The following is a 23,734-nucleotide window of genomic DNA, read 5'->3' as shown; positions in this document are numbered from 1 at the left end:
CTGATGGCAGAGAAACAGAGTAAGGGAGGAGCATCGTGTGCTGCTCAGCACAAAGGCTGCCATGCATTTTGTCAGGGTCAGTGGCTTTGTTTCTGGTTGCAATATATCATGGCAATCCTGGACAATGTAAAAATGCTGGAACAGACTGAACTGAGAGACGTGGTAATGTCACACTAGGGACTGTTACATGGCCACTTCTGCACCTGACTGGGTAAAGGGCTATTTTCTGGCCAGTCAGAGGTTAAAAGAAGGATATAGTCTGGGCTGCGAGTGTGTGTGCAGGTGCCCATGCTTATTCTAAAATCGAGAAGCAACAAAAATTGGAGACAAATCCACTTCGGTGCTGTCTTGGAGACCTGAGTGTAATTCATGAGTTATTTGAAATATTCTCTTCTGTCCTCAGCATTGTCTCAGACCTCTTAGATGCCAAGTCATCCCCTGTCTGTCCTCTCCAGGGAAAGCTGCTTTCCCTGGGTGTTTCTGGGCCTGGCAAGCAGCCCCCTCGTCCCTGAGAAGGTCTCTGCCCTCTGCTGAAGGGAATCAGGTGGGCAGTGTCTTCTCTCCTGGTACTTCTAGTGGTGTGGGAAGAGGCATTTCAGGAGATCCCAGCTTGCCCTGTCTGAGAATGGGGTTCTGGCTTCTGAACCCCAAAGGTCCCAGCTGGACATCTGAACCCCAGCTTGCCTGGGGAAGGAATGGCCTGCAGGCTGGCTGACCTAGCGCACATCACATCCAAGGGACCTTCCTGGCACCTGAATGAAGAAGAACACCTAAGGTGGCCGGCTGCATGGCACTGAAATCCTCCAAGAAGCATTGTCCATGAGGCTGGTCATTTCTCTGCAGCCACAGGGGTGTCTGGAAACCCTCTCATGCTCATTAGACGCCCGTCCCCTTGCCCAGCAGGCTGCAAAGCTCCTGGTTGAGATTTTGAGAAGGAGAGTTTAGTCATGTTGAGGAGTGGTTTCTTCTTACCCAGAGATGAAAAGGCTCGTGCCTTTCTCTCGCAGACTGGAGAAGTGAGATTGCTCCCTGAGGCTTTCATTACTGTCCACCATGGGCCACAGCTGCTTCACTGAAGGCAGATGTTGGCACGGGGAGCCCGGGACAATTCTATAAAGAGGTCTGAAGTAAGTCCTTTTTGGCAGCTGTACCCAAAGGGCAGCGATGGTAAATGGCATTTTTGCCATCAGACTCCTCACGGGTGGAGTCCCACAGGGTTCTGTTTTTGTCTTGTCCCATCCCATGTTGATGTGCAACCTGTGGAGACCCTTCAGGCTCTGGTAGCACCAGGGTGCATCATGGTCCCTTGTTTGCAGTCCCCAGTTGTTGGACTTGGACTCCGAAGGACAGAGCTAGGCAGCGGGGTTCGCATGCTGACCCTGCTGGTGTGGTCAGAGCCCCCTTACATTCCAGTCAAATTTAGTTGGGGGTGGCAGCATCGCTGCTGGTGAGAGCAGCAGCCAGTGTGACAGGGCTTGTGCCTGTGCACAGATGGAGAGCCAGCACTTGATCCCCTTTAATTGCTTGTTCAGGCACTTTGTCAGCACTTTGGAGTTACGGCTGGGTTCCCCGACAGTGCTGGGCTCAGCCTTTGGGCAGCAAATATCCCGTTTCTTCTCTGGCTGGCTGTGAATCTGGGTCCTCTCTCTGCTCCTGACCATGGACATAGGACATTTTTCTCCTGTCTTCCAGGAGTACAAAGGTGAAATTGGGATCTGTCAGTCCTGGCCTTGAGGAGGCACCTGTGAGAGGTGTGTATCAGTGCCAACACAGGCTATCACTCAAGAACTTAAGTGAATACTTTGCCTCTGTTTTGGGGAAAAAATCCTTAGGTGAAAAGGAAAAATAAATAAAATCAGCAAGGTTATGGAAATAGAAAAACAGTAATCAAAAGGAGATCAAATTCTGCAGCTTAATGCACTCAAACTGGGGTGACCAGATAACCTCTATCCCGGTGATGAGAAAGAGCTGCCTCCCAAAATCAGAGGGTCAGAGGGAAATATTTTTAACAAAGCCCAGAGTGGTGCCATAATTCTAAGGATTATTAATAGTAACGCCCAACATCTGAAAAGGATGAAAAATCATCCGAGGAAAATTCCAGGCTGTTGGTGCAAGGCCTTCAACTGTTTTTTTCAGCCAAAGACCGATTAAAGACATGTTGTCGAGGGAAAAATGGGATAAAATATGACACAGATTTTCTAAAGATAGATCTTGCCAGACTAATGTAATAACTTTTTGATAAGATAACTGATTTTCTACCCTAAGGAAATTCAGTAGATTTCATCTATTTGGACTTGAGTGAACAATTTGATGGAGTCCATGCAGTGAGTTATTAGTTAAGATGGGGATTAGTAAAGGAGTTGGAAAGTGAGTAGGGTCTGGCTTCAAGAGAGGTGGCAAGGGCTGGTTTGGCTGCGGTGGGGTTAGAAGCAGAGATCTTCAGCTCTCCATCTTAAAAACTGGACTTTTTTTAATTTTCAGAAAAGGCTTTGGCACAAATCTGAGCAGTGTGCTCATGAAGTTAAAATTTGCTGATGCCACGATGCCGAGAGGCATTGTCCTGACAGAGGAAGCTTGGGAAATCATCCAGGAAAAAAGTGGATGACCTTGAGCGCTGGGACAAAAGAAATGGGATGAAATGCAGTTTTCCACAAATGGAAACACGTGGAGATTAATTACAAAAATGCATACTGCAGTGCATATGTAACATGTACACTATATATACAGTATAATATATACTGTATTGGGAGCTGAGTATTGGAAAGGTGGTGGTAAAGACTGTAGTGTGGTATTTCATCTCAGAATGATTGTGAACCACAGAAGTGGCTTATTCCTTAGCTGTGAAAAAAGTAAATGCATTTTGAGGATGCATCAGAAAAGGTATTTCCAGTAGAAGTATGAAAATATTGGTGCCTCTGTACATGGAAGTGGTAGGAAGTGATGTGGAATTGCAAATCCTGTGTCCGGGTCAAGAAAATATTCACGTTGGACCAGGTAGAGAGAAATGGGCTGGCGTGATTTGAGTTTTGACAAAATGTTCTCATGGAGGAAAACTAGCAGAAAGGGGCTCATTCAGCTGAGTGAAACCGGTGCTGAGGGAACATGTGACTCTTCTCCAGAAATACATCAGGAGTAAACATCATGGAAGGAAAAATACACTCTTATTTAAACAGCAGCACGGACATGGGAATATGTGGATATTAGCAGGTCATGAGTAAGTTCAAACTTAAAATGTAGATGGATCCAAGCCTTGCTGCAGCGTAGGTCTGGGTTTATTAACCCTCCAGTCCCATACGTTCCTGCAGCTTCTGCCCCATCGCAGCCTCACCTGAGGCTGTGAGTTGCATTCACAGCTCTGATCCAGAAAGTTCTCTGGTCAAATGCAGTGTCTGAGTGCCTTTGAAAACCTGTCTTTAATTGAAAATCAGTCCTAATTGCCAATTAGTCTTGGCCTGAGAATACCTAAGTCTGCTTTTCTGTCTGGGACCATCCCTCTTAATGAAGGCTCTCTAGGAAAATGGGATTATTGACCTCAAGAGTGAAGCTTATGTAACATGGGAGCATCCTTGGCTCATTCTAGAGAGTTAAGAAAACTCTTAAGACTGTGGAAAGGGGAAAATACAAGCGACTTAAAGGGAAGATGTGCTATTTTGTTCCTTCCAAGCAGTCTATACCATTTGCTGTGTCATCTTAATACTATACCACACATAAGCAGTTCTAACTTGAAAGTGAAAGAGGAAGAGTTGCATTTAATGTTTTATTTATAGAAATCTTGTTTTTGTACTAGAGCATGAAAACAAAAATAGACTTAATAAATAGAGATTTGAAGGCAGAAAAATATTTCCACTGCTCTTCACTCTCCCTTAAAATGTGCTGGGTAAGGGGCTGAGTTTCTGGAGAGGGAGAAAGAGTAGAAAATTGTTAAGAAATTCTGCTATTTAATTAGATACAGCCACTTTTAAGTAGGGACGGTTGGCGTTTGCCTAGCTCCACGAATGTCCTTGTTCTTCCCACAAATTTTCACTAATCCTTTAACACCAGCCGTGGCTTTTGCCGTAATTAGACACAAAAATGCCAAACCAGCAAGCAGTAACAAACAAGCTACTTGACAGAATCCAGCAGTCCCTTGGGGCAGATGGTGACAGTGGATGAAGGAGATTTTATTACTTAAAAGGTAGAGCACAGGTTTCCTGAGGTGAATCTCAACCTCTCGTGCCAACCAGCCACTTGAAGACAACGCTAATAAAAAAAATACTGAAGGATAGGACCCTGACCTTATGTTCTCCTTTGCTTTAGGACAGAAGGCACTTGTATTTTTACAGGCTTTAGGATCCAGCCTTCTTGTTTTTTTTCCATTGTGAGCAAGTTCATCAGTGTTTCATATATTGTGTCTCTATATACATTCCTGAATACAATAATCAAGATATAGATAACGTATTGGCTTCCATTCATTAGTGAAGACTTGTGCTATCTATTTATATGAAAGGTGAATCTGTACCCAAATTTTCCTGTGATATATTGACCTTATTCAGAATCTGAAGTCAGATTCAATTTCGAACATGGTTCCTGGCATACATATATATATATATATGGGACTGTAATACTGAGAGTGTTTTGAAATATAGATTTGGGTCTTGATTTGACAGTCACATCACTTTTTAAATGCATTTTCCAGTATCTGTAACCAATTTATTCTCAGGCCTTTGAGAGCCTTATTCTCGAGAGGCTGGCTAGTAAATATCTGGAGTGTTTTTATTTTCTTGTCTTAATTTGGCTCCTGATTAAAGTAAATGGAGATATTTTATGTCTGTGTTAAAAAGCAGTGCTCTTTGTCACTTTGATCAACGTGTTTGTGCTTAAGTTTCCCTCTTTCCAAAACTGAAAATGCAAATAATTGTCTCAATATAGTATTTATATTGTAGTCCTATTAATATCAGAATTATAGCCCCTTTTAAAGCACCACTTTGGAAAACAGAGTGCTTGCAAATTTAAATTTAATTGTCTGCCGCTCCTGCTATTGCTGTTTGTGTCTGTCGTCTCACTGAAGAGCCCCAGGCAAGGAACAGGACTCTTTTGTGCTACAGGCTATGCAGACCCAGATCAAAACTGTGATCCTTGACCCCAAGAAATTCAGCATTGCAAATGCATATGTATTGCTGGCTAAAATATGCCTCCTTCCAGACTTCCAGCCAGCTGAACTATAATTTCTGACTCTTTATTCATACTTAGGACAGAGACAGACTGAATAAACTCCACAGAGCTAAGGAGATGGGCTTCATTAATAGATTATCATTCTTTTAATGGAAAGGGCTGGCAATTGAGTCCCAGGTGGACAAACAAGGCTTTGGTGCTTTGCTATCAGGACAATGATCTGTTCATTTCAGCAGAGGGGGAGTTTGTCCTGCTGCTTATCATAGTCAGTACTCCATTTCTTTTAAATTAACTGCTAGCATGCTGTGGCAGCACATAGAGCTTAAAACATGATAAGAATATTCTTACTTCATTTTTTAGTAACAATTACAGAGCATTGCATTTTTTAAAAAATTGTCCACTACTGACTATAGCAATAATGCCCTCCCAAAGAACAAATAATCACAAAGCTATGTAATAAGAGAGCTGTTGCGTCTAGCAGTTATGATGGAAACACTTTGCCTTTGAATCATCCATTTTCCCAAATGTAACCAAACTATGAGTAACTTATTAAATATCCGCACAGACCCTATCTTAGCCAGTCCAAGTGAAACTGAAAAAAAGTCCCACTTTTATATTTAAACCATTGCTGTAGAAATGCTGCATTATGTTTTCATAATGTGAGTTTGGGAAAAGATAAAAATAATTTGCTGTACTGCTATGACCAATTATAAATGAAGATTATCTTTGACTTCTTTGAGAGGTTTGGGTATTGTGGAGCATGATAGACTGTCATGGTCACCATGCTGCATTTGACAGTGGCCATTTGCAAATAATTAACGTTACCATGGCATTCCCCATATAAAGCCACAGTAAAGTTAATTATGTGCAGTGGCCACACTGGAATGATCCTGAAGATAACTGCTGTAGAAGCAATATCTGTGAGGAATTGAAAGAGGACTCTGAGAATATTGTATTGCATTGTAAGTTTAAAAATGTGGTCACAGCTTTGCTATAAATATAAAATCAAGGAGTTTTCACCTGTTTCTAGTTTTCCTTTTACTTATAAAGGCAATTGTTTGCGTGATTCAATGTAGGGAGTGACCAGTTAGGGAGCTTACAGGCTGTGTGACTGAACCCCTGAATTAGAGGGGTGGATTTGCTGTCGAGCACCAGGACTGTGGTCAGTTCACATTATTAATTCAAGCATATTACTTCTCAGTTCTGGGAGCAGGAGCACGTGTACAGTGGTGGTGGTGCCAAAGAGCCTGCCCAGCTCCACAGAATGATACACAGGGGAAGCCAGAATGGGCTTCATCTTTTCAGGAGAGGATATCACCCTTGAAGGGTGCTGGCCGGTCTTACCTTTGTCACTGTATCACCTCTTGGGAACCTAGCTGTTCACTTAACCCAGCTAGCGTCCTGCTATCCTGAGACTGTCCCTAGGGAGAAGAGAATTGGGCCCCCATGGTCTTCTGCTCCTCCCGTCAGCCTTCCCTGCCCTTCGATGAAAAAACGCCCTTTCTGAAGGTTGAGGTCTTGGGGAAAGGGTGACCCATGTGAGCACTGGCAGCCATCAGAATCTGGCAACAAACCGAGGTGGCCTTGGAGGGGACATCCCACCGTCAGGCCAGTGTCAGCCTCCTGCGCAACCGGAAAGATCACCAAGAGTTTTTGGCAAAAGGGCCATGAACTGACTATGCAGCTGGGGAGGCTTCCAGCTCTGTTAGCACTTAACACTGGCTTCCCTTGCTTTCAGGCACAGTTTCACAACTCCAAAAAGTGACCCTGTATATTTAGCGCTGACTTAACTATTCCTCGTCAACCTTATTTTTCAAGCTTCTTCCCATCCCTTTCCTACTTCTTTATAGCTTCTCTGTGTATTTGTTGCAGTACAAAGTTAAGAAGTCTTGAGTGAGTCAAGCCTTGATGTCTATTCCCTTCCTCATTTTTTTATGTTGCATTGTTTAATGTTTGTGATTCTGAATAGTGTCTGTGATAGAGCAGCAGCCTCTTATACACTGTAATATGGAGCAGAGATCCTCTGCTCCTGTTGAAATCAACATTAAGGAGTTAATGGTATGAGAGAGGACTTGGGAGCATATGCAATGCTGTGTTGGTGCAGGGTTGATTTCTGGTGGATTGGGGTTTTTTTAAATGATTTTTCAGATTTCATTTTGAAATGAGACTGCTTGGTCTGTCTGCTGTACCATCTTCCCAGTTGGCTTTCTCCAGTGTTAAAAGTGATGCTGTGTTCTCCTATTCTGTACTTCTAGTTCCTGATAATTTTTGATCTGTCTCTTCACTGCTTTTTATCTGTACATGTTAAATCTCCTTTTCCTTAACTCATTCATCTCTCTGGCTTTTCAAGACATTGCTATGCTTTCTCTTCTGAACCATCATCCATTCCTTTCCCTTGCGTCATGCTCTTGTTTTATTAAACTCCCCAGTCTGATCATTATCCATTTTATTAGTCAACATGTGACAATAGTAGCACCAGCAATGAGGTATGTCAAATTTTGCCATATAGTTTCCTTTGCAATGTCCTGTAAATCAGGGCTGTGACTCACTCACAATGGGTCCTTTTTGAGATACAAAAAGGCAGTGGGCCACTGATAATGGTACCGTGTTGTGTTTTTTTCCTTTGTGGTACTTGGTCTAGATGGCATTTCATCAGTGCCTCCCAGCAGCCGTGTGGCTCGGGTACTCCTCTGCATCCCTGTTATTGTTGCAGATTTTGTACGGCCATAGCATCCTGGAGCTCTTGGACCAAGACCCCTATCCCCCCAGCTGACTGAGGAGTACTAATTTGTTCCTACCCAATGTCAGCAGGAATTAATGCATCCCCTTCCTTGGCTATAAGCAGGTGAACTGACGTGCTTTTAGGGGACCAGGGCCAACTCATGGAGGAGTTACTTATGGAGAAGTGAGTGATTTCTGAACCCATGCCAGAGTAGAGGTCTAGGCAGCCCGTACAGGACAAGTAAGATAGGTCCTTCTTTTTCCCTCCTCCCTTGTGTGGGTGTGCAACCCGGTCAAAATCTGGCTTTTTTTAAAGAAGAGGAGAGATCATCAACTAGCGTTTTACATGCATCAAACCAGGCTGACGTCAGTGAAGCTCTGCCTGTTTTCTGCCAGCACTGAATTTGACCCATTTTATTCAGACTGTATGTTATATACCTCAGTACAAATGATGAAACAGTGGCTTAACGCAGGCAGTGATTCATAGTGGCAGACACCTCTGCAGTCCTCAGAGGATGTCTAGATCTTTCCATGGCTGTACTTGGCCAAGGAACCACCCCATTATCAGCCCAGAGTCATCTGGAAATGGCCAGCTGAAGCTGGGAGGTCCAGACTCTCTTTCCGTGCACCAAAACCCCCGTCACCTAACTTGTGAGCAGGCTTTATCTTTGCCATACATTAAAGGAGGGCACAGATGATCCCAAGCATCTCATGCTGTGGGGGTAACAAGTACCAAATGTTGCTGTAGCTCTTGTGTCAGAACTGTGCCGTGCAGTGTGAACGTGTTAAAGCTGCAATTGCTCCCGCAGATCTGGGTGTCATTGAGCTCAGCCCTGCATATCTCTGTTCGTTTTGCTTTCTCCTTAAACTTGTTCAGAAACTACTGCAGAAAACCCAGCTCTGGTATGCGTTGCTTTCTTCATCTCCGTTGTAGGCATATTACTGGTGCAGAATCTGTTATTGCTGTTACAGTGTATTTATTGTGATCAAGTGTTATGCATTAATCTTGCAGCTAAGTGCTGTGGCGAAGCATCATCCTTGTTCCCCTGAGTAATGACACTTGAAGCTTACTTTGTTTGCGTTCATAGGTCATCAACTTTTTAGCAGTCAAAACTCAAACTGAGCATGTAGAATGAACATCACCAAAATATCTGTTGTGTTCCAGACTGATTGTGGCCCAGCATGGCAGAAAGCAAGCCTGTGCTCAGATGCTATTTTCAGTACTAAGTCCTGCAGAAGCTTTGATCAAAATACTTTGTATTTTCTGTCTCACTTTCCTTCTTCTGTTGAAAGAGGAAGAGCAGTAGCTATTACTACATACCACTGCTTCTGTATAAACAGCATATTAACTGCACATTGCTGTTAAATATTAAGCAGTGTTATATATTTTATAAAGCTCCGATAAAGCACTTCGAAGAAGAAATTTAAATGATAATGATGTGCTGTTTGTATTTTTCTTTTGGTTTGCTGCATTTCTTTACATATGAAATAGAAAACAAATATTTGATGTATGTTTGACTTTTTCACTTTTGATCTTTGTTTTTCATTCGTAAGTAGCCCCTCGTTTTCTGACCTAGCTTTTTTGGAGAGTGAAAGTGATGTTTTTCCAAACAGTCCTTTATCCAAGTTCACACCAAAAGCACTGTGGATTTGGACTCCACCCTCTGCCCCAGACACTCCTCAGCATGAAAGAAAAGCAAATCTATCTTCTCATAAGATGAAAAAGAGTTGGATAAACATCAGATTCGAATTGCCTGGCTCTCTCTGGAGCTGTAGATTCACATCTTGGCTAAATAACTCCTAGCCCTTCTTCCGTTTGAAATGGATATCTTGAACAGTTTACAGTTTGGGGATCTTTTGAATAGGACCTTAAAAGAATGGCATCCCATCTGTTATACACAGCCAGCAAGGATTTGTGGTGTTTTGCTACGATTACCTGGCAAGATTGCCTTCTGCTCCCTGCTCGTGAGGTGCCCTGCATGTCTGCAGGTGGCCCTGCTTGAGCAGGGGGGTTGAACCAGGTGACCTCTTGAGGTCCTTTCCAACCTCAACCAGTCTGCAGTTCTGTGTCTTCCACTTTCTGCTCCAAAAAGGCTTCCCTGTTACTGGGACTGAGCTGGTAAGGTCCTTGAAAGCATTTGGAGTGACATTATTTTCTCTTTGTTGTATTGTCAATGATTATACATCCGCTTGATGTAAGTTCAAAGCTTGCTGAAGCTACTGAAACTTCTCAGAGATCAGGGTTGCTGGATAACCTTGCCATGCAGAGAGACAACTCGCAGTGAGAATGTGCTGTGTGTTGCTTAAGCAGGGAAACAACATCGAATGAAAGCTGTGCTTTTTTTGCCCAACTCTTTATAAAATGTATAGCTTGTCCCGTGAAAGATAGACCAAGGGCAATCTCCATTAGCTGGCATTAGCATTTTCCTCTCAGCACTTCCCTTGAACATACAGGTCAAAGGAGAATGAATGTGTGCATGACCTACATCCTTCAAAGACAGGACAAAGTATTATTTTCCTAGGGACAGTGAGGTCTGTCCTCTGATTGCCCTCTGAGGGAGTTTATTTTTCACGTCCACAGAATCGACGACTGTTTTTGTGCGTCTCGGAAGCTGGATGCAGTTGCCACTGAAGCGAAGTTCAAGCAGGACCTGGGCTTCCGGATGCTCAACTGTGGCCGAACGGATCTGGTTAAACAAGCCATATCCTTGCTGGGGCCGGATGGGATTAACAGCATGAGTGAACAGGTAATGAGACAGAAACGTAGAGAAGCAACTGTGAAACGTGAGAGTTTTGTCTGCTTATCACAGAAAATGAGCCCCAGCTTTTAGCTAAACATAGACAGGACCTTAATGCTTTCCCTGCATTACTTTGCATTGAGTTAAAGCACTGTTAGGTGAACATATGTGTTAAGTTTGGTCTTTTCGAGTTGTATTGATTCATTGGTACTGAGGTAACTCAGCATGAGGGCAAATGCATCCCCTGAAATCTTAACAGTGAAGTGAGTTGAGTGAAGCCAGAAGGAGATCCCAAGAGAGCTTAGTGTTGATCTGAATACTTAAAACTTCTTTGCTGCCATGAACAGTGGCATGGGGCAGGGCTTTGTGAGGTGAGCATCTTCCCACTGAACACTGCCTGGAATTTGCAATGTGTTTCACCTGTACCACCAAACCCCCAGCAGGGAACAACTAATTAATGACACTCTTTAATTGAGTTCAGCCCAGTTTGAACTGACCTTCCAGATGTGAAAGTGCAGTGTTACCCCTCCATTGGTCATTGTGGCCAACATCCACCAGTTGAGGAGCCTAAATTTCGCTGGAGTTGCACCTCCATGAAGCTGGTGGTTGTGTCTGGGGATAAACCTTGTCTCTGCAGCTACCTACTGGCAGCAGTCTCTTGGACTGTGATGCTCACCGAGGTGGTTCCCCCTTCCCAGAGGGAGACAATGGCCAAGGGTACTACCATTTCCTTTTGAATTAGAGTCCCCTGAATTTTCTGGTGCCCCCAACGAAGGTGTCACTGCATGTTCCAAGATCTGCGGCGTCCTCTTTGGCAGGAGGCAGGTGGCTGCCACTCCTGAGGTGGTCACTTGGGACAGGAGCTGGACTGTTGGTGGGTTTAGGTCTTTTGAAATGAAAGCTACTCCAGGAATGCGAGCTATGTTGCTGTTCAGTAGTTTCAGCCTGAGTCAATATTGTGGATTTGTTTGAGAAAAGCTTTAGAAGAGGGCAGTACTCCCTGAAAAAAAATAGTATCAGTCTGATTATTCCCATGTTCATACGTTATACTTTTAAAAATTATTATTTTAAGTTGGTTTGAACCTGGAAACTTCTCACAGCATATTTCCTCTGTCCTCCAGGCTGAAACCTGGGAACACTCTGGCTTGATTCATCAAAGTACCTAATCATATGCTTAACTCTGAACACATGCTTACATCCTATTTGAGTGAAAGTTAAGCCTGTGCTTAAATGCTTCGTTGGATCAAACATCCCACATCTTGTAGGATCCCACATCTTGCAGGACAGAGCCCTAAGTAATACAAAGCTGAAAGAGAGTAATTTTTTTATTTTGCCAGAATCCAAATGCCCTTTGCATTGATTGTACAATGTTTTTACCACGTTCCCGTGTATGTTTGAAACACTAATGATGAGCTCTTTAAAAATCCATTCCTCCCACGCGCGAAGAGAGGGGGCTGAGTGATGCTGCAGCACGAAGTTGGGGGACCAGCAAAAGCAGGAGGGATAGCAGTGCAAGGAAAGGGGAGGTTAGCAACCTCATTAACTCCTTAAAAACCCTGATACTGCAGCATGATATTCTGGCCTCCTTTCAGTCAGCTTTTTCAGCTTCAGCAGTGCCAAAATATCCCATGTGGTCCCCAGGCAGACCCTGTGCTGCTGGGGGGGTTCTTCACCGTGGCGTCTTGCAGGGGGAAAGCCCAACATGGGGTTTGCAAATTCTTATCTTCAGATCTGATTAGACTTCTTGTGCTAAACACTTGATTTAATTATCGAGTGACGCTGCTTACAGAAATTGAAATAATAGTTGAAGGAATGTGTATTTAATTTTGAGCTGCCACCCCGTCCCCGTGTTTCAAGGCCCAAATGCAATTTTTTTGAATTCTCATGGTCCCGTTTGTTCCTGTAGTGTTTATTGACTGCCAAAGGAAATGTTTTGCCACTGACTGTAGCTGAAGTAGTTTCAAATTCTCTTTGCAAGTAACTTCAAGTCACCCAAGAACTCTCCTTGCCTGGGGTGAACTCATTTTTTCTTAATACTGGCATGAGGCCTCAAATGCCTGTTTTCTTACTCTGTATCTCCAAAGTACACTGCAGATTTTATCCTGTGAAATGCTTGGTGTGTTTCAGGGGGAATCTAAGTACCTTGCAGGGGCAAACCTTAACCTGTATTTTCTCTACAAGAGCAGCCCTTCCATACATAAGCACCCACCACCTTTAGCTGGGCATGCAATCATGAAAAATGGGCTATTTCAGCAAAAACAGTGGTTCTGGGCTCTTGCTGGGAAGGGCAGTGTCATGGCTCTATGTCTGGCCACGCTGGGCACCTCTAGTTTCTCTGAAAATCATTTCACTTTGCGGCAGCACTCAGGTTAAACAGCAAATGGATATCATCTGATAGCGGATTTACCAGGGGACCTCAAGGTGGGCTGCAAACATGCATCAGAGGTAGCTGCGTACTGGAGTAGGTTTACTACAAAACCACCGGTGGCTGTTGATCAACACTCCCTACTGTATTTAATAAGCAGCTTTTTCTCTTATCATTTACGGTAGATTTAATGATTTTTTTTTTCCATTGTTTCATCTGGGCTCATTACCACAGCCACAGTAATACTTATCTTAAGGGAATGGTGATGAGCCACAGCAGGTATTTCAGATTAATACGAGTTGCATTGTGGTGGTTCTGTAGTGAAGGGTCACTTAATCTAGTTTTTCTCCAAACAGGGCCATGTTTTCCTAGAGCCAGCAACTTGCAACAATGCTGTCTGGCTTTTCATTTAGAATTAAGTCCTTGTTTGCTAGGGAGTGCTATACAAAGCCTTTACCTTTCCAGCCCCTTATGGTATCCACATTGAAAAAGCTGTGCCTGAATGTAACCTGTCTTAATAGGAGTGTGGGATGTTTTTACAGGCTCTTTCGTTAATTAAAAAGTTAGATTTTTATGGAACTGTGATCTTAGAAAAATAGAGTGATTGTCTTTTTAAGCACCATGGAAATACAGTTGCTTTGCTAAAAACATTTCTCTGCTGGGGTCCCAAAGACAAAGGCGCTTAGTTTAGTGTATGAAGATGGAGGTGAGGCTGACAAACCCAGTTTGACTCATGAGGCTGAGTATGCTGAGGGTAACATGAAAACAAAATAAACAACCCAACTGACAATAAAAATTGAGATTTTACAAAATGGTTGGCTTTTGCTAGTCTGAGGGGCATGGCTGTGACAGAGGTAATGGATTTCATTATATACATACTGTTAGTCTTGATGATATATACTTAAATAATTGTTTAAAAAAATCAGAGTTCTGTGTTAAATTTGTCAATTCCTTTGTTTTTTAACTCCAAAAAATGACTAGGGCATGACTCCACTGATGTATGCTTGTGTCAGGGGTGATGAGGCTATGGTGCAGATGCTGCTAGATGCTGGAGCAGATCTGAATGCTGAGGTGAGGACTTTTTGTTGGTTGTATCTTTGTTCTGTTATTTGTTTACATCTTAAATTAACCCCTGAAATTGTAGCAGAGGGGAAAATGCCAAGAATTAAAAAGAAAATAAATTTGTTGTATCCTGGACAGCACCACTTGAAACGAAATAGTGAAATCAAACTGCATTAGGTTAACATTGGGATTTGCTGCACAGGAAGGGGTCAAGTCATCGGACTTACCTCACAGGTGATACTGATTTAGTTGTTCTTGCACACTGCAAATGCATACAGGCGTTAACACTATCATGGAGCACAGCTCTAATGGTATTGGAAGGACTCCCCGAATCTCAGCTGAGTTAAAATGAAGAGGATAAAAGAAATACCCATCTGATAACCTGTCAAAGCTCGAGCACTTCTATACATTGGGATGTTCCAGCTAAGCATCCCCAGCACACAAATGCAATGTAGGTTCCACTGTTTTATTTTACAAAGTGCCTTGGGCTACAAACTGTTGGATGAGAAGCTTGAAGCTTCCAGAATATAAATGTCTCTTTGATAATACACATCACAAACTTATACAATCTGTCCAGCTAACAGACTGTGGTCTGACTCTGCGCAGTGCAGGTATGTACATTTTTAAAGAGCTGTTTGAAAATCCACAACAGAATTATTTGTTAATGATTCCAGTTTCAATTTGTTGAGGTCATGAGTAAATTAAGCTGTCTCCTTCACTTATCTGTGTTCCATCTGTTCTGTTTGGACTTGAGCAAGCTGATAAATTGTAGTCACTGCTTTCAACCAGACGTTTTGCACTTTTAAAAAATCTAATTTAAAAGTAGAAATGGATGTCACCTGTAAGAGACTGATAGTCATTGCTGTTTGGTGGCTTATGTGAAATCAGCTGATGATTTCAGTTCCACTCTCACCTCTTCCCTCCCCAAATTCAAGCAAACCACCCTCAAGAGCTGGCAAGAATTGAATACTCGAAACCTTGTTAGCACTCTTGATAGACAGACCAAAAACTACATGAGCAGGGAGACTGATCTCCCCTTTATTCCTGCCTGTGGCTCAGAGGTGAGATGCCATTATTTGGTTCCTAGGACAAGTTTTCATTAGGAGCCATCCCCCCAGTTGCTCCAGTAATCTTCCAGACTTGAACCAGATGCAAATTTAAACAGTTTTGTCTTCCTGAAATTGCTGACATCTGAGAGAACAGCTCCAGTGAGGAATGTGAACCTCCCTGATTCATTTCAGTAGAATGTTTGCTCTAAAATCAAATGAAAACACTTTGGGACAAGAACTGTGAATAATTATGGTGTGCAATTATAGGATGATTTGTGCATACCACAACCAACTGTGCAAATTGGGCAATTACGGCAAAAAAAAGGCAAATCAACCATGAACAAAAATAAGTACTCTTGTCAGGTGCCTGCATCATTTTCCCCCTTTCTCTTTGCAAATCAGTTATATATATATATATATATATATGTTTCCAAAAGTAGCCTCAAATGCTGGGTGCCTGCCTTTTTGATTGCCCATCTTTAGCAAAAACAGACGAATTTCCAGATGTGCTGAGAAGCTACAATTCGCTGTGGAGTCACTGGGACCTGTAGCTGCTCAGCAAATCTCAACTGAGGCCTTAAAAGCCTGGTCGACAGCAGGTCTTCTGCAACCACTGTGGTGACTGGAGAGAACTCTAACCAAAAGAAAAGGAGCAAAGGAGTTAAAATGACTTCATTTTCTTTGCTGCTTGCTGTGGGCTGCCCCGAACAGCAGGGGGAATCGGTGCTGGAGGAGAAGCTGGATGCATTACCTGAACCGTGACCCTACCCATCCTCACCCTTTGCTGTTCTTGCTCCCCAACCTAGACCCCAAGGCTCAAACTGCTCAATCCTCTTCCTTCTGAGCAATCCCAGACCCAAAGAAGCCCCATGCCTGTGCTCAAGACACCGGCACGCTTCCCCTTTTGGCACTTTGAGCTTTTTATTTGGCAAATGTGGGCGATAACAGCCCGGTGCTGGTGCAGATCCGCTCCTCTGGCAAGCTCTGGGGTCTGCATGGGCACTTCAGATCTTGCCCTCATCCCTGTCCTTGGGACTGAGGGCCCGGTCGTCTGCTTCTAGCGAAACACTGCATGTGGTACTTGGAAATGCGAGCTGCTAATGCAGACGAGCATCTAGTAACTGGCCCTGCTCCCCTGCCTGGATAAAAGTACCTCAGACAAGGTATGGAAAGCATAGCTGACTGATGAGACAGAGAGATGGTGCATCTTTTACTCTGATTTTAGTCTTCTGAAGATCAATAATAAGATTTTGAATTTTAGTGTCACACTCCATCTGAGTGTGAAGTTGGATTGCAGACGTTCATTAGATTTTACCATCCCTGTGAACCTCATCAATATTAATACCCCCATCTTTAAGACAGGGAAACTGAAGGAAAGAGTGGTTATTCATCTTCCCCGATGTCTACGTTAGAAGCACCAGACACTAAGGCATAGAAAATGGAAGGAGCAACGTGAAAAATACCATTTTGTTTTCTAAGGATATAGTTTGCATCTCTTTTAACTGTCACCACCCTGCTCTTTTAACTCAGACAGGAGACAGTGGTAATAAGGAGTTTTCTTAAAACCTCTCTGAAATGCCGCTCTGCCCCATCACTTCTCAGCTGTCTTTTTTACCTCCCGTGGGAGAGGAGGGGCCTGGAAGCACATCCGTGAACTGTAGCCTAGGGCTTGTGATGTGTCTTTCATGATGGCAGTGACAAAAGTCATACTTATTTACGTGGAAAGAGCTTCTTTGGGCCTGGAGCAATCCCAAGACCCAAGGCTGTTGACACACAGTCTGGAGAAGTCAGTGGGAGAGGTCCTTAGCTGTGAACGTCCTGATCCGTCCCTGCTTCCCCAGTGTGTGCTGCTGAAACCAGCTGTGGATGTTTTGACCTTGTGCAAAAGTATCTGGTGGCCAGTGGTTTAGGTGGAGCTACAGTAGTTGGTAAAAAGACTTCATTTGGTATGAACTCTAATCAAGCTGTCAAATCAACACGAACAGTTTTAATATTGAGAAAATTTTTGCAGGAAAAACATGAAGCAAATGATTTTATAAAGCACCTTTCCCAGGTTTTCTATTTCACTTCCTCCCTCACATGCCTGGCTTTCAGGCAGGTTGAATTTTATTACGTATAGCTCTTTAAAAAAAATAACTTTAATTTGTTTGTAGGTTGTCAGTACTGCTCATAAATACCCATCCGTCCACCCTGAGACCCGCCATTGGACAGCTCTGACATTTGCTGTGTTGCATGGACATATTCCTGTAGTTCAGGTATTATTGTATTTCCCTACCTGCATCTCATTCTTTTGTTTCTCCTCTTCAGTTCTAATTACATCCATCTCAAACCAGTATCCGCTTGTCATACTCATATTGGTTACTTCTGCTTCTTCTAGAGTGTACTGATATATAATAGACCTATTATATAACGAATACAGTGTTGAAACCTTAACCAATATGAGGTTTAAAAAGGACGATTTTAAAGCAAAGTTGCACCAAAGAAAGTCTGACAACTCCTTGTGCTCCTTCCTGACCACTTGTTTTGTGTGTTTGTTTATTCATTCATTACACTTTCTTACACTATAATATTCTAGCAAACACAAAACCGCTGCCTTGGTGGGGGAGAGGCGGACGACAGCCCCTGCGTTTGCTCCAGAGGTGGAGAAGCGCTCGCTCTCCTTCCCCCAGCGGGGCATCATGTGGGATATGCTGGTTCTGTGCTTTGGCATCTCAAAGGTTTTATTCTTCAAAACAGCTGTGTCTGTGGCACGCTTAATGAAGCGCCAAAACTGTGAAGGCCTCGAGACAGAAATGGCTAAGAGGGGGCTGGAGCGTAGGCTCCATGCTGCTCTCCTTGGCCACTTTTGTTTTCAGCGTTGTTGTTACTTATGCGGAAGTGTCCCCGATGAAGATCACAGCTTTTGAAGTGCGATTGGTTCTTAAGAATTGCCTTTCTTTTGGCCATGTCTTTTATATAAAAGATGGAGGCAATTGAAATCTGGTCCATTCTAAGGTGGCGCTGGGCTTCTAGAAGACTTGTGAAGAAAGGATACTTGTTGGGCTAATTTTCAGTACTTCCATCTTCAGCACATTACTTCCGAACACTGAACCTACCCCATTTCCCATTCAGAAGCACTGGGTTACGCTTTTTTGGCTCTGAAGTTGGACACTAGTGCTCCTGGTGTCTGGCAGCGTAAAATGAGCGAAAAAAGGAATCAATTTTCCTCTGTGAAACAATGGGCTGAATTTGCATGTCACTTGTTTCCATCGTATCTGGTTTGCAGATAACAAGAAGCATTAGACTCTCATTTGTCACTGTTCATGAGCTCTGAAGGCTGTAATCCCCCCAGTTGCTCTAAATAGTGAATTTTCTTTCTAGCTGTTGCTGGATGCTGGAGCAAAGGTAGAAGGTTCCTTGGAGCATGGAGAGGAAAATTACTCTGAAACTCCTTTACAGTTGGCAGCGGCTGCTGGTAAGGACTCTCTCCTCCCACTGTAATAAATGCTTCAGTCAGGATCTGTGGTTTAGGTTAGTAAAAAGTGGATTTTAAAAGAAGTAAAAATGCCATCTCTTGACTTGCAGGAAATTTTGAACTGGTCAGTTTGCTGTTGGAGCGAGGAGCTGACCCCATGATAGGAACAATGTACAGGAACGGCATTTCCATGACTCCACAAGGTGACATGAACTCTTTCAGTCAGGCTGCTGCACATGGACACAGGTAGAGTGGGAATGAGTCTAGCGGCATCCTTCAAGTGCTTATTTTTTTGCCTGGGCATCTGGTTTGAGCAGACGGGTGAAGGTTCTGCATGAACAATCGAACATGCCACCAACTGAGCAGAGATGTAAGGCTTTTTGCTAGCATGTGATTCTAACCAGTTGGTGGTACAAGCTGCTTTTTGATAGCGGATTTAAAAAAAAAAAACAGGGAAGAGGACTCCTTGGTGTGTTGCAATGTGATGTTTGTTAAATTGTAGCTGATGTGACAGCAGAAAGGAATGCCCAAGACATTCCTTCTGAATTTCTTGTTGACGTATTTCTCAGGTTTGGGACAGGTTGTGTCTGTACTGCTATAGCCTTAGTTGTCATTGAATAGTGTTTCTGCATCTGTGTTTACTGTAAAGTCCCGTGTGCCTTAATGTTGTATGTATGCTGCAAATTTTAAAAAAAAAAAAAAGGCACCTGGCATGCATGGTCTTGCAACGCTCAGGAGTTGACTGCAGTGTAATGGATTGGTATCATGATGTTCACATTCCTACTTTTCTGATTGTAGCCATCCAGAGGAACATAGATACAGGTTAGAGACAGTACCTACCCTCTGTTTGCTTAGAGACAAGCTGCCAGTCTAACAACATGCTAACGGCGTGTCAGGGCGGGTTTGCACACCACTGCCCATCTGGAGACTGTGAGATATCCCTGGGGCAGAGAGGACAGGGACAGTTTGGTTATTCGAGTCTCATATTCAACTGGTGTGAGTGGGACCCATGTGCCCAAAGAGGACCTGGGACTCTCCTCAGCTTGGCTGCTGGCTGTGCATGTCACAGACCCTGGTTCTTATGTTCCTACCTGTACACCACTCACGCACAATCCTCCCTCCTCCTCTCTCGGTCCCAAATTCGTTTGGGGTATGCCATACCCTGCTGCCACCCCGTGCCAGGGTCTGAGCAGGTGCAGAGAGGATGTCAGAGTACAAGGGAGGTGGGATGGGAGCCAGCCTGGTTTCTCTTCTCACAGCTGCAGAAACCAAGAGCAACTCTGTTGAGATCAATGAGGTTATGCTGGTACAAACCTGAGGGAACCGAGTCTCTGAGTTTGAACTTTGCTATTTGATGGCCCAACCAGATCAGTAGCTTTGCAGGATAGTCCCAGATGTGCTTGAACCTGCCCTGACTGGCCTCGTTAAATGTCTAGCTGCTCCAGCTTTCCCAGACTGCTTTGAGTGTTAATCAAGTGGTGGTGCTTTTGGTAGCTCCAGGCAGCTCCCTTCTCGGGTGGCCTCCATGGTAAAGCCCTGAGAGCTTGTCCAGAGGCACATTGGCCTCTCCTGACGGTGAGAAGAAGTCTTGAGTCACGTTTAGTTCATGGGTCTCTGTTCCCGTGAAATGCCGCCACTCATGCGACATCTGTACGGTGTCTGTCACGACAACAGTGTCTTGCAGATGTGGCCCAGGCAGTGCAGGTGGACTAGCAGGAGCGGTGACTGCCTCAGGTCTGCTCTCTGCTAGTCCTGCCATTAATTGGAGTAATTCCCTGGATAGGTGTTGCAGCAAGTACCCCAGGCACAATGAAAGCTCAGCCACTGACTCTGCCCTCCCACCTTCTCTTTCCCTCTCTCCCTCTCTCTGTCATGCTGTGATTGACAGGAATGTCTTTCGTAAGCTGCTTGCTCAGCCAGAGAAGGAGAAGAGTGACATTCTGTCGCTGGAGGAGATCCTGGCGGAGGGGACGGACTTGCCCGACTCTGCAGCAGCTCCGCTCTGCGCCAGCCGCAACAGCAAGGCCAAGCTGAAGGCCCTGAAGGAGGCCATGTACCACAGCGCTGAGCACGGCTACGTGGATGTGACCATTGACATACGCAGCATAGGTCAGTCCTTCTCCTTCCCTCTCCTCTCCCTCCAGGGAGGGACCACTGGAAGAAACTCTCTTGACGAGTTGTTGCTTAAACTGACCACAGTTTGCATCTTCTTCAACTCCTGTAGAAGCAGAAGGTGATGGGGGATCTGACAGTTTCCCAGCCCATTTTGGCTCCACAGCATACCCCACTCAATGGCCAGTGGCACTTTTCTGCAGGATGGAGTGGTTTCCAGCACCAGCCATCTTCACTGCTGCTTGGCAGAGCGCTGGCTAAGGCTCCGGGGCAGCATTCAGCCCCTGCAGGCCACCTCCAACAACTCCTCTTTTGCACCCTGCCATAAAGCACTCCACCATTGAAGTATATTTATTTTCTGAGGTTTCTGAGCCTCAAAGTAAGAGGGGGCAACTGGCTTCTCGATGGGCTAACTGTGCCAACTCAGGGCTTGAACATCACATCAGCCTGTTGGGAAGTTGCTTCTACCATTGGCGGGGGAGTGGCTGGGTAGCACAGAGGGGAATTAATCTGGACTGTGTATTTGCTGTCCCCACTAATCTGTGTTCAGAGAGAGACCTGGGTGCCTGGCATGCCTCTGCCTGGTGCCCGGCTTCAGCGCTGGGGACATCCCGGCGCGGGTCAGGACATGCGGTGGTCTGAGCGGAGGCTCAGCGGGAGGGCTGAGTGGGCAAAACGCCAGACGATGAGGGACAGGAGAGCGATGGAGCTGCTCTCCAGGAGCTGGACATTTGCTGAAGTGGAAGGAAAAACCTTTTGTTAGCTACACGCCAGGCTTGCGTTTCCTCCCACTCGGTTCTGCAACAGCAGGAACTAGGTCACCTCCAGCCTCTTGCCTGCAGAGGTACATTAGCTTCGTGTGTTTTCTCACTCAGTGCATGGGAGGGAGCAGTTCCCTTTAAGTTCCTGGAGAGTGGTTCTGCCATGGCAAACGCCCGGAAAAGGCTGATCTGCTTAACTCGTCCGGTGCTGTTTAGGGAAAATAGTAATGATCAGGAGAGGACATGGGGTAGCGCTTAAAGAAAGTTTTAATCTGAAGACCACCAGTTCGAATCCAGGTGGGTAGTGACCAAAATTGTTTCATTTTACCATGTAATGGCTCCCCAGGGCCGCATTCAAACAAATGAGCTAGTGTAAATCTGGTTTCCAAAAGGCTTTTGCATCACAGAGCACCACAGCGATTACCACAAATTGGCAGTCTCAGCAGAGAAGCTGAAGACTAGATGAGCAGAGAGACCACAGTCTTCTCTTAGGACTTGGAGGAGAGCCTCTGTGCATTAGGTCTGGGATGTCCCCATAACCACTAGCCTTCTCAATCAGGGATAAATATGAATTTGATTCCTAGGGCTCTTCACTTAAAATCTTAAGATCAGCATAACTAAAGGTAAAAAAGCAGAATCCTTCTCTGAAGCTGGGAATGAGCTCTGTCCTCTGCCCGTAGGTGTTCCCTGGACGCTGCACACGTGGCTGGAGTCCTTGCGCACGTCCTTCCAGCAGCACAGACGACCCCTCATCCAGTGCTTGCTGAAGGAGTTCAAGTCCATTCAGGAAGAAGAGTACACCGAGGAGCTCATCACACAAGGGTTGCCCCTGATGTTTGAGATACTGAAAGCCAGCAAGGTAGGATAAATTATGTGTTTTAGTGGAATCAGCCTCATTCTCATCCCATAAGACACAAAGCCTGCAATATTGGTTTTGCATAGCTGTCCTGAAGCTTGTTTAGGCTGTGTAGGTTTATTATTATTTGTGTTGTGTATCTCAGATTTTTTTCACTGTGGAAGCATGGGTTAAAAACACAGAAGCTAATCACATCTCCTGCTAGAACGGCTAGATACTGATGTTAACTGTAAGCTGGAGAGACAACAAAAGCTGATGCATAGTGGTGAAATTAAAGTCAAAAGTGTCACTGCAGTAATGCAAGAGATGTTGATAACCAAACCAACCCAAAGAATAACTTTACCCAGCCTGTTTTACAGGACTGTACAACAAAGCTATTATTCATGTTTGCTTGGGATTTCTTTAACCTCTCACATGACTTTCTCTCCCTTTTATGTGGGATTTGGACTCTTAAACTTGTGAGGAGACTGGTTTCTACGAGCACACAATAGGATAATTTAAAAAAAAAAATCTTCTGTGTGAGTGTTTGTACTTGTAGCCTCCCCAGATTTTTTCTTTCAGCGAGACAAACCTTTTGAGGGAGGAACCATTGGGTATGCAAGTATAATAGCAAAGGCAATGACCATGGGGCAGGCAAGGAGAGGAAAATGTCTTACTTAGTGAAGGCTGGATACTTCTTTTAAAACTCGTTATAACCAACAGTCTCTTCTCTACTGGTCCCCCTGCCCAGTCAACTTTACTGTTATCAGAAAACCATTTTAGTGATGAAAAGCATCAAAAGGATTTGATTACTGTTGTTTTTCTCATGCACCACAATGCATGTTGGTATGATCTTCTAATTATTTAACTGGGAAGTAAGTAACGTTTCTCACCCAACTCTACATGTAACGACAGGGAGCAAATAATTTTTAGCACCTGCATAAATAACCTAAATAATTTGAAAATGGAGGAGATTCTGGTGCTCAGTACTAAAAGGACTTAGTACAGCTATGGAAAGACTACATAGATTTATATCTTGTATCCTGCTGCAAAAGAGGGCTTGGACTGAAGTACCAAGCAAGTTCTGAATGTTTTTTCCAGCCGTTGTTCTGATTTTTGTGCCCACAAGCCTTCCCTCTGGGATTAGTTTGTCTTGGATGGGTATTTATGGAGAATATTTGAGATAGCTTTTAGGAAATCATTCCAAATCCTAGGATTTGTAAATTCCTTGTTCTGAACTCAGTTGGGCTAGGGTATGTTCAGACAGAAACTACCAGCAAGGCGCTGTTTGGTTTAAAAGCTGATACAAAACTAATCGTATTGAAAATTTAATGAAGATTAAGTTTAGGCCTCATAATCTAGGATGAGTGATGGCTTTAATTGCTCTTCTCCTGGGTGGCTGAAGCCAAAGTCAATGGTCATCGTTAGAATAACTTATTTACACAGGTTTATACCTTTGAGACATGGTAGGCTGGGTCTTCCGGGG

At 44.2% G+C, this 23,734-nt stretch overlaps 1 protein-coding gene across 5 annotated transcripts in view; it reads left to right on the top strand.

The window, feature by feature from the left end:
- Positions 1–23,734, top strand: part of ABTB3 (ankyrin repeat and BTB domain containing 3) — a 178,393-nt gene that overhangs the window by 131,135 nt on the left and 23,524 nt on the right. For 4 of the 5 annotated variants that reach the window (XM_065639671.1, XM_065639654.1, XM_065639664.1 and 1 more), the window contains 7 exons: positions 10,454–10,619; positions 13,957–14,046; positions 17,240–17,341; positions 18,447–18,540; positions 18,651–18,786; positions 20,429–20,649; positions 22,094–22,272. In XM_065639671.1, coding sequence (XP_065495743.1) covers positions 10,454–10,619; positions 13,957–14,046; positions 17,240–17,341; positions 18,447–18,540; positions 18,651–18,786; positions 20,429–20,649; positions 22,094–22,272 — 988 coding nt within the window. Of the gene's footprint in view, positions 1–10,453; positions 10,620–13,956; positions 14,047–17,239; positions 17,342–18,446; positions 18,541–18,650; positions 18,787–19,338; positions 19,363–20,428; positions 20,650–22,093; positions 22,273–23,734 lie in introns of all 5 variants that reach the window. The other variant, XM_065639645.1, reaches the window with a different exon arrangement.

Source organism: Caloenas nicobarica, chromosome 1 (genome assembly GCF_036013445.1).
Source record: "Caloenas nicobarica isolate bCalNic1 chromosome 1, bCalNic1.hap1, whole genome shotgun sequence".
NCBI lineage: Eukaryota > Metazoa > Chordata > Aves > Columbiformes > Columbidae > Caloenas > Caloenas nicobarica.
The sequence above is the reverse complement of the archived record's forward strand: the minus strand, read 5'-3'. Positions and strand labels throughout refer to the sequence as shown.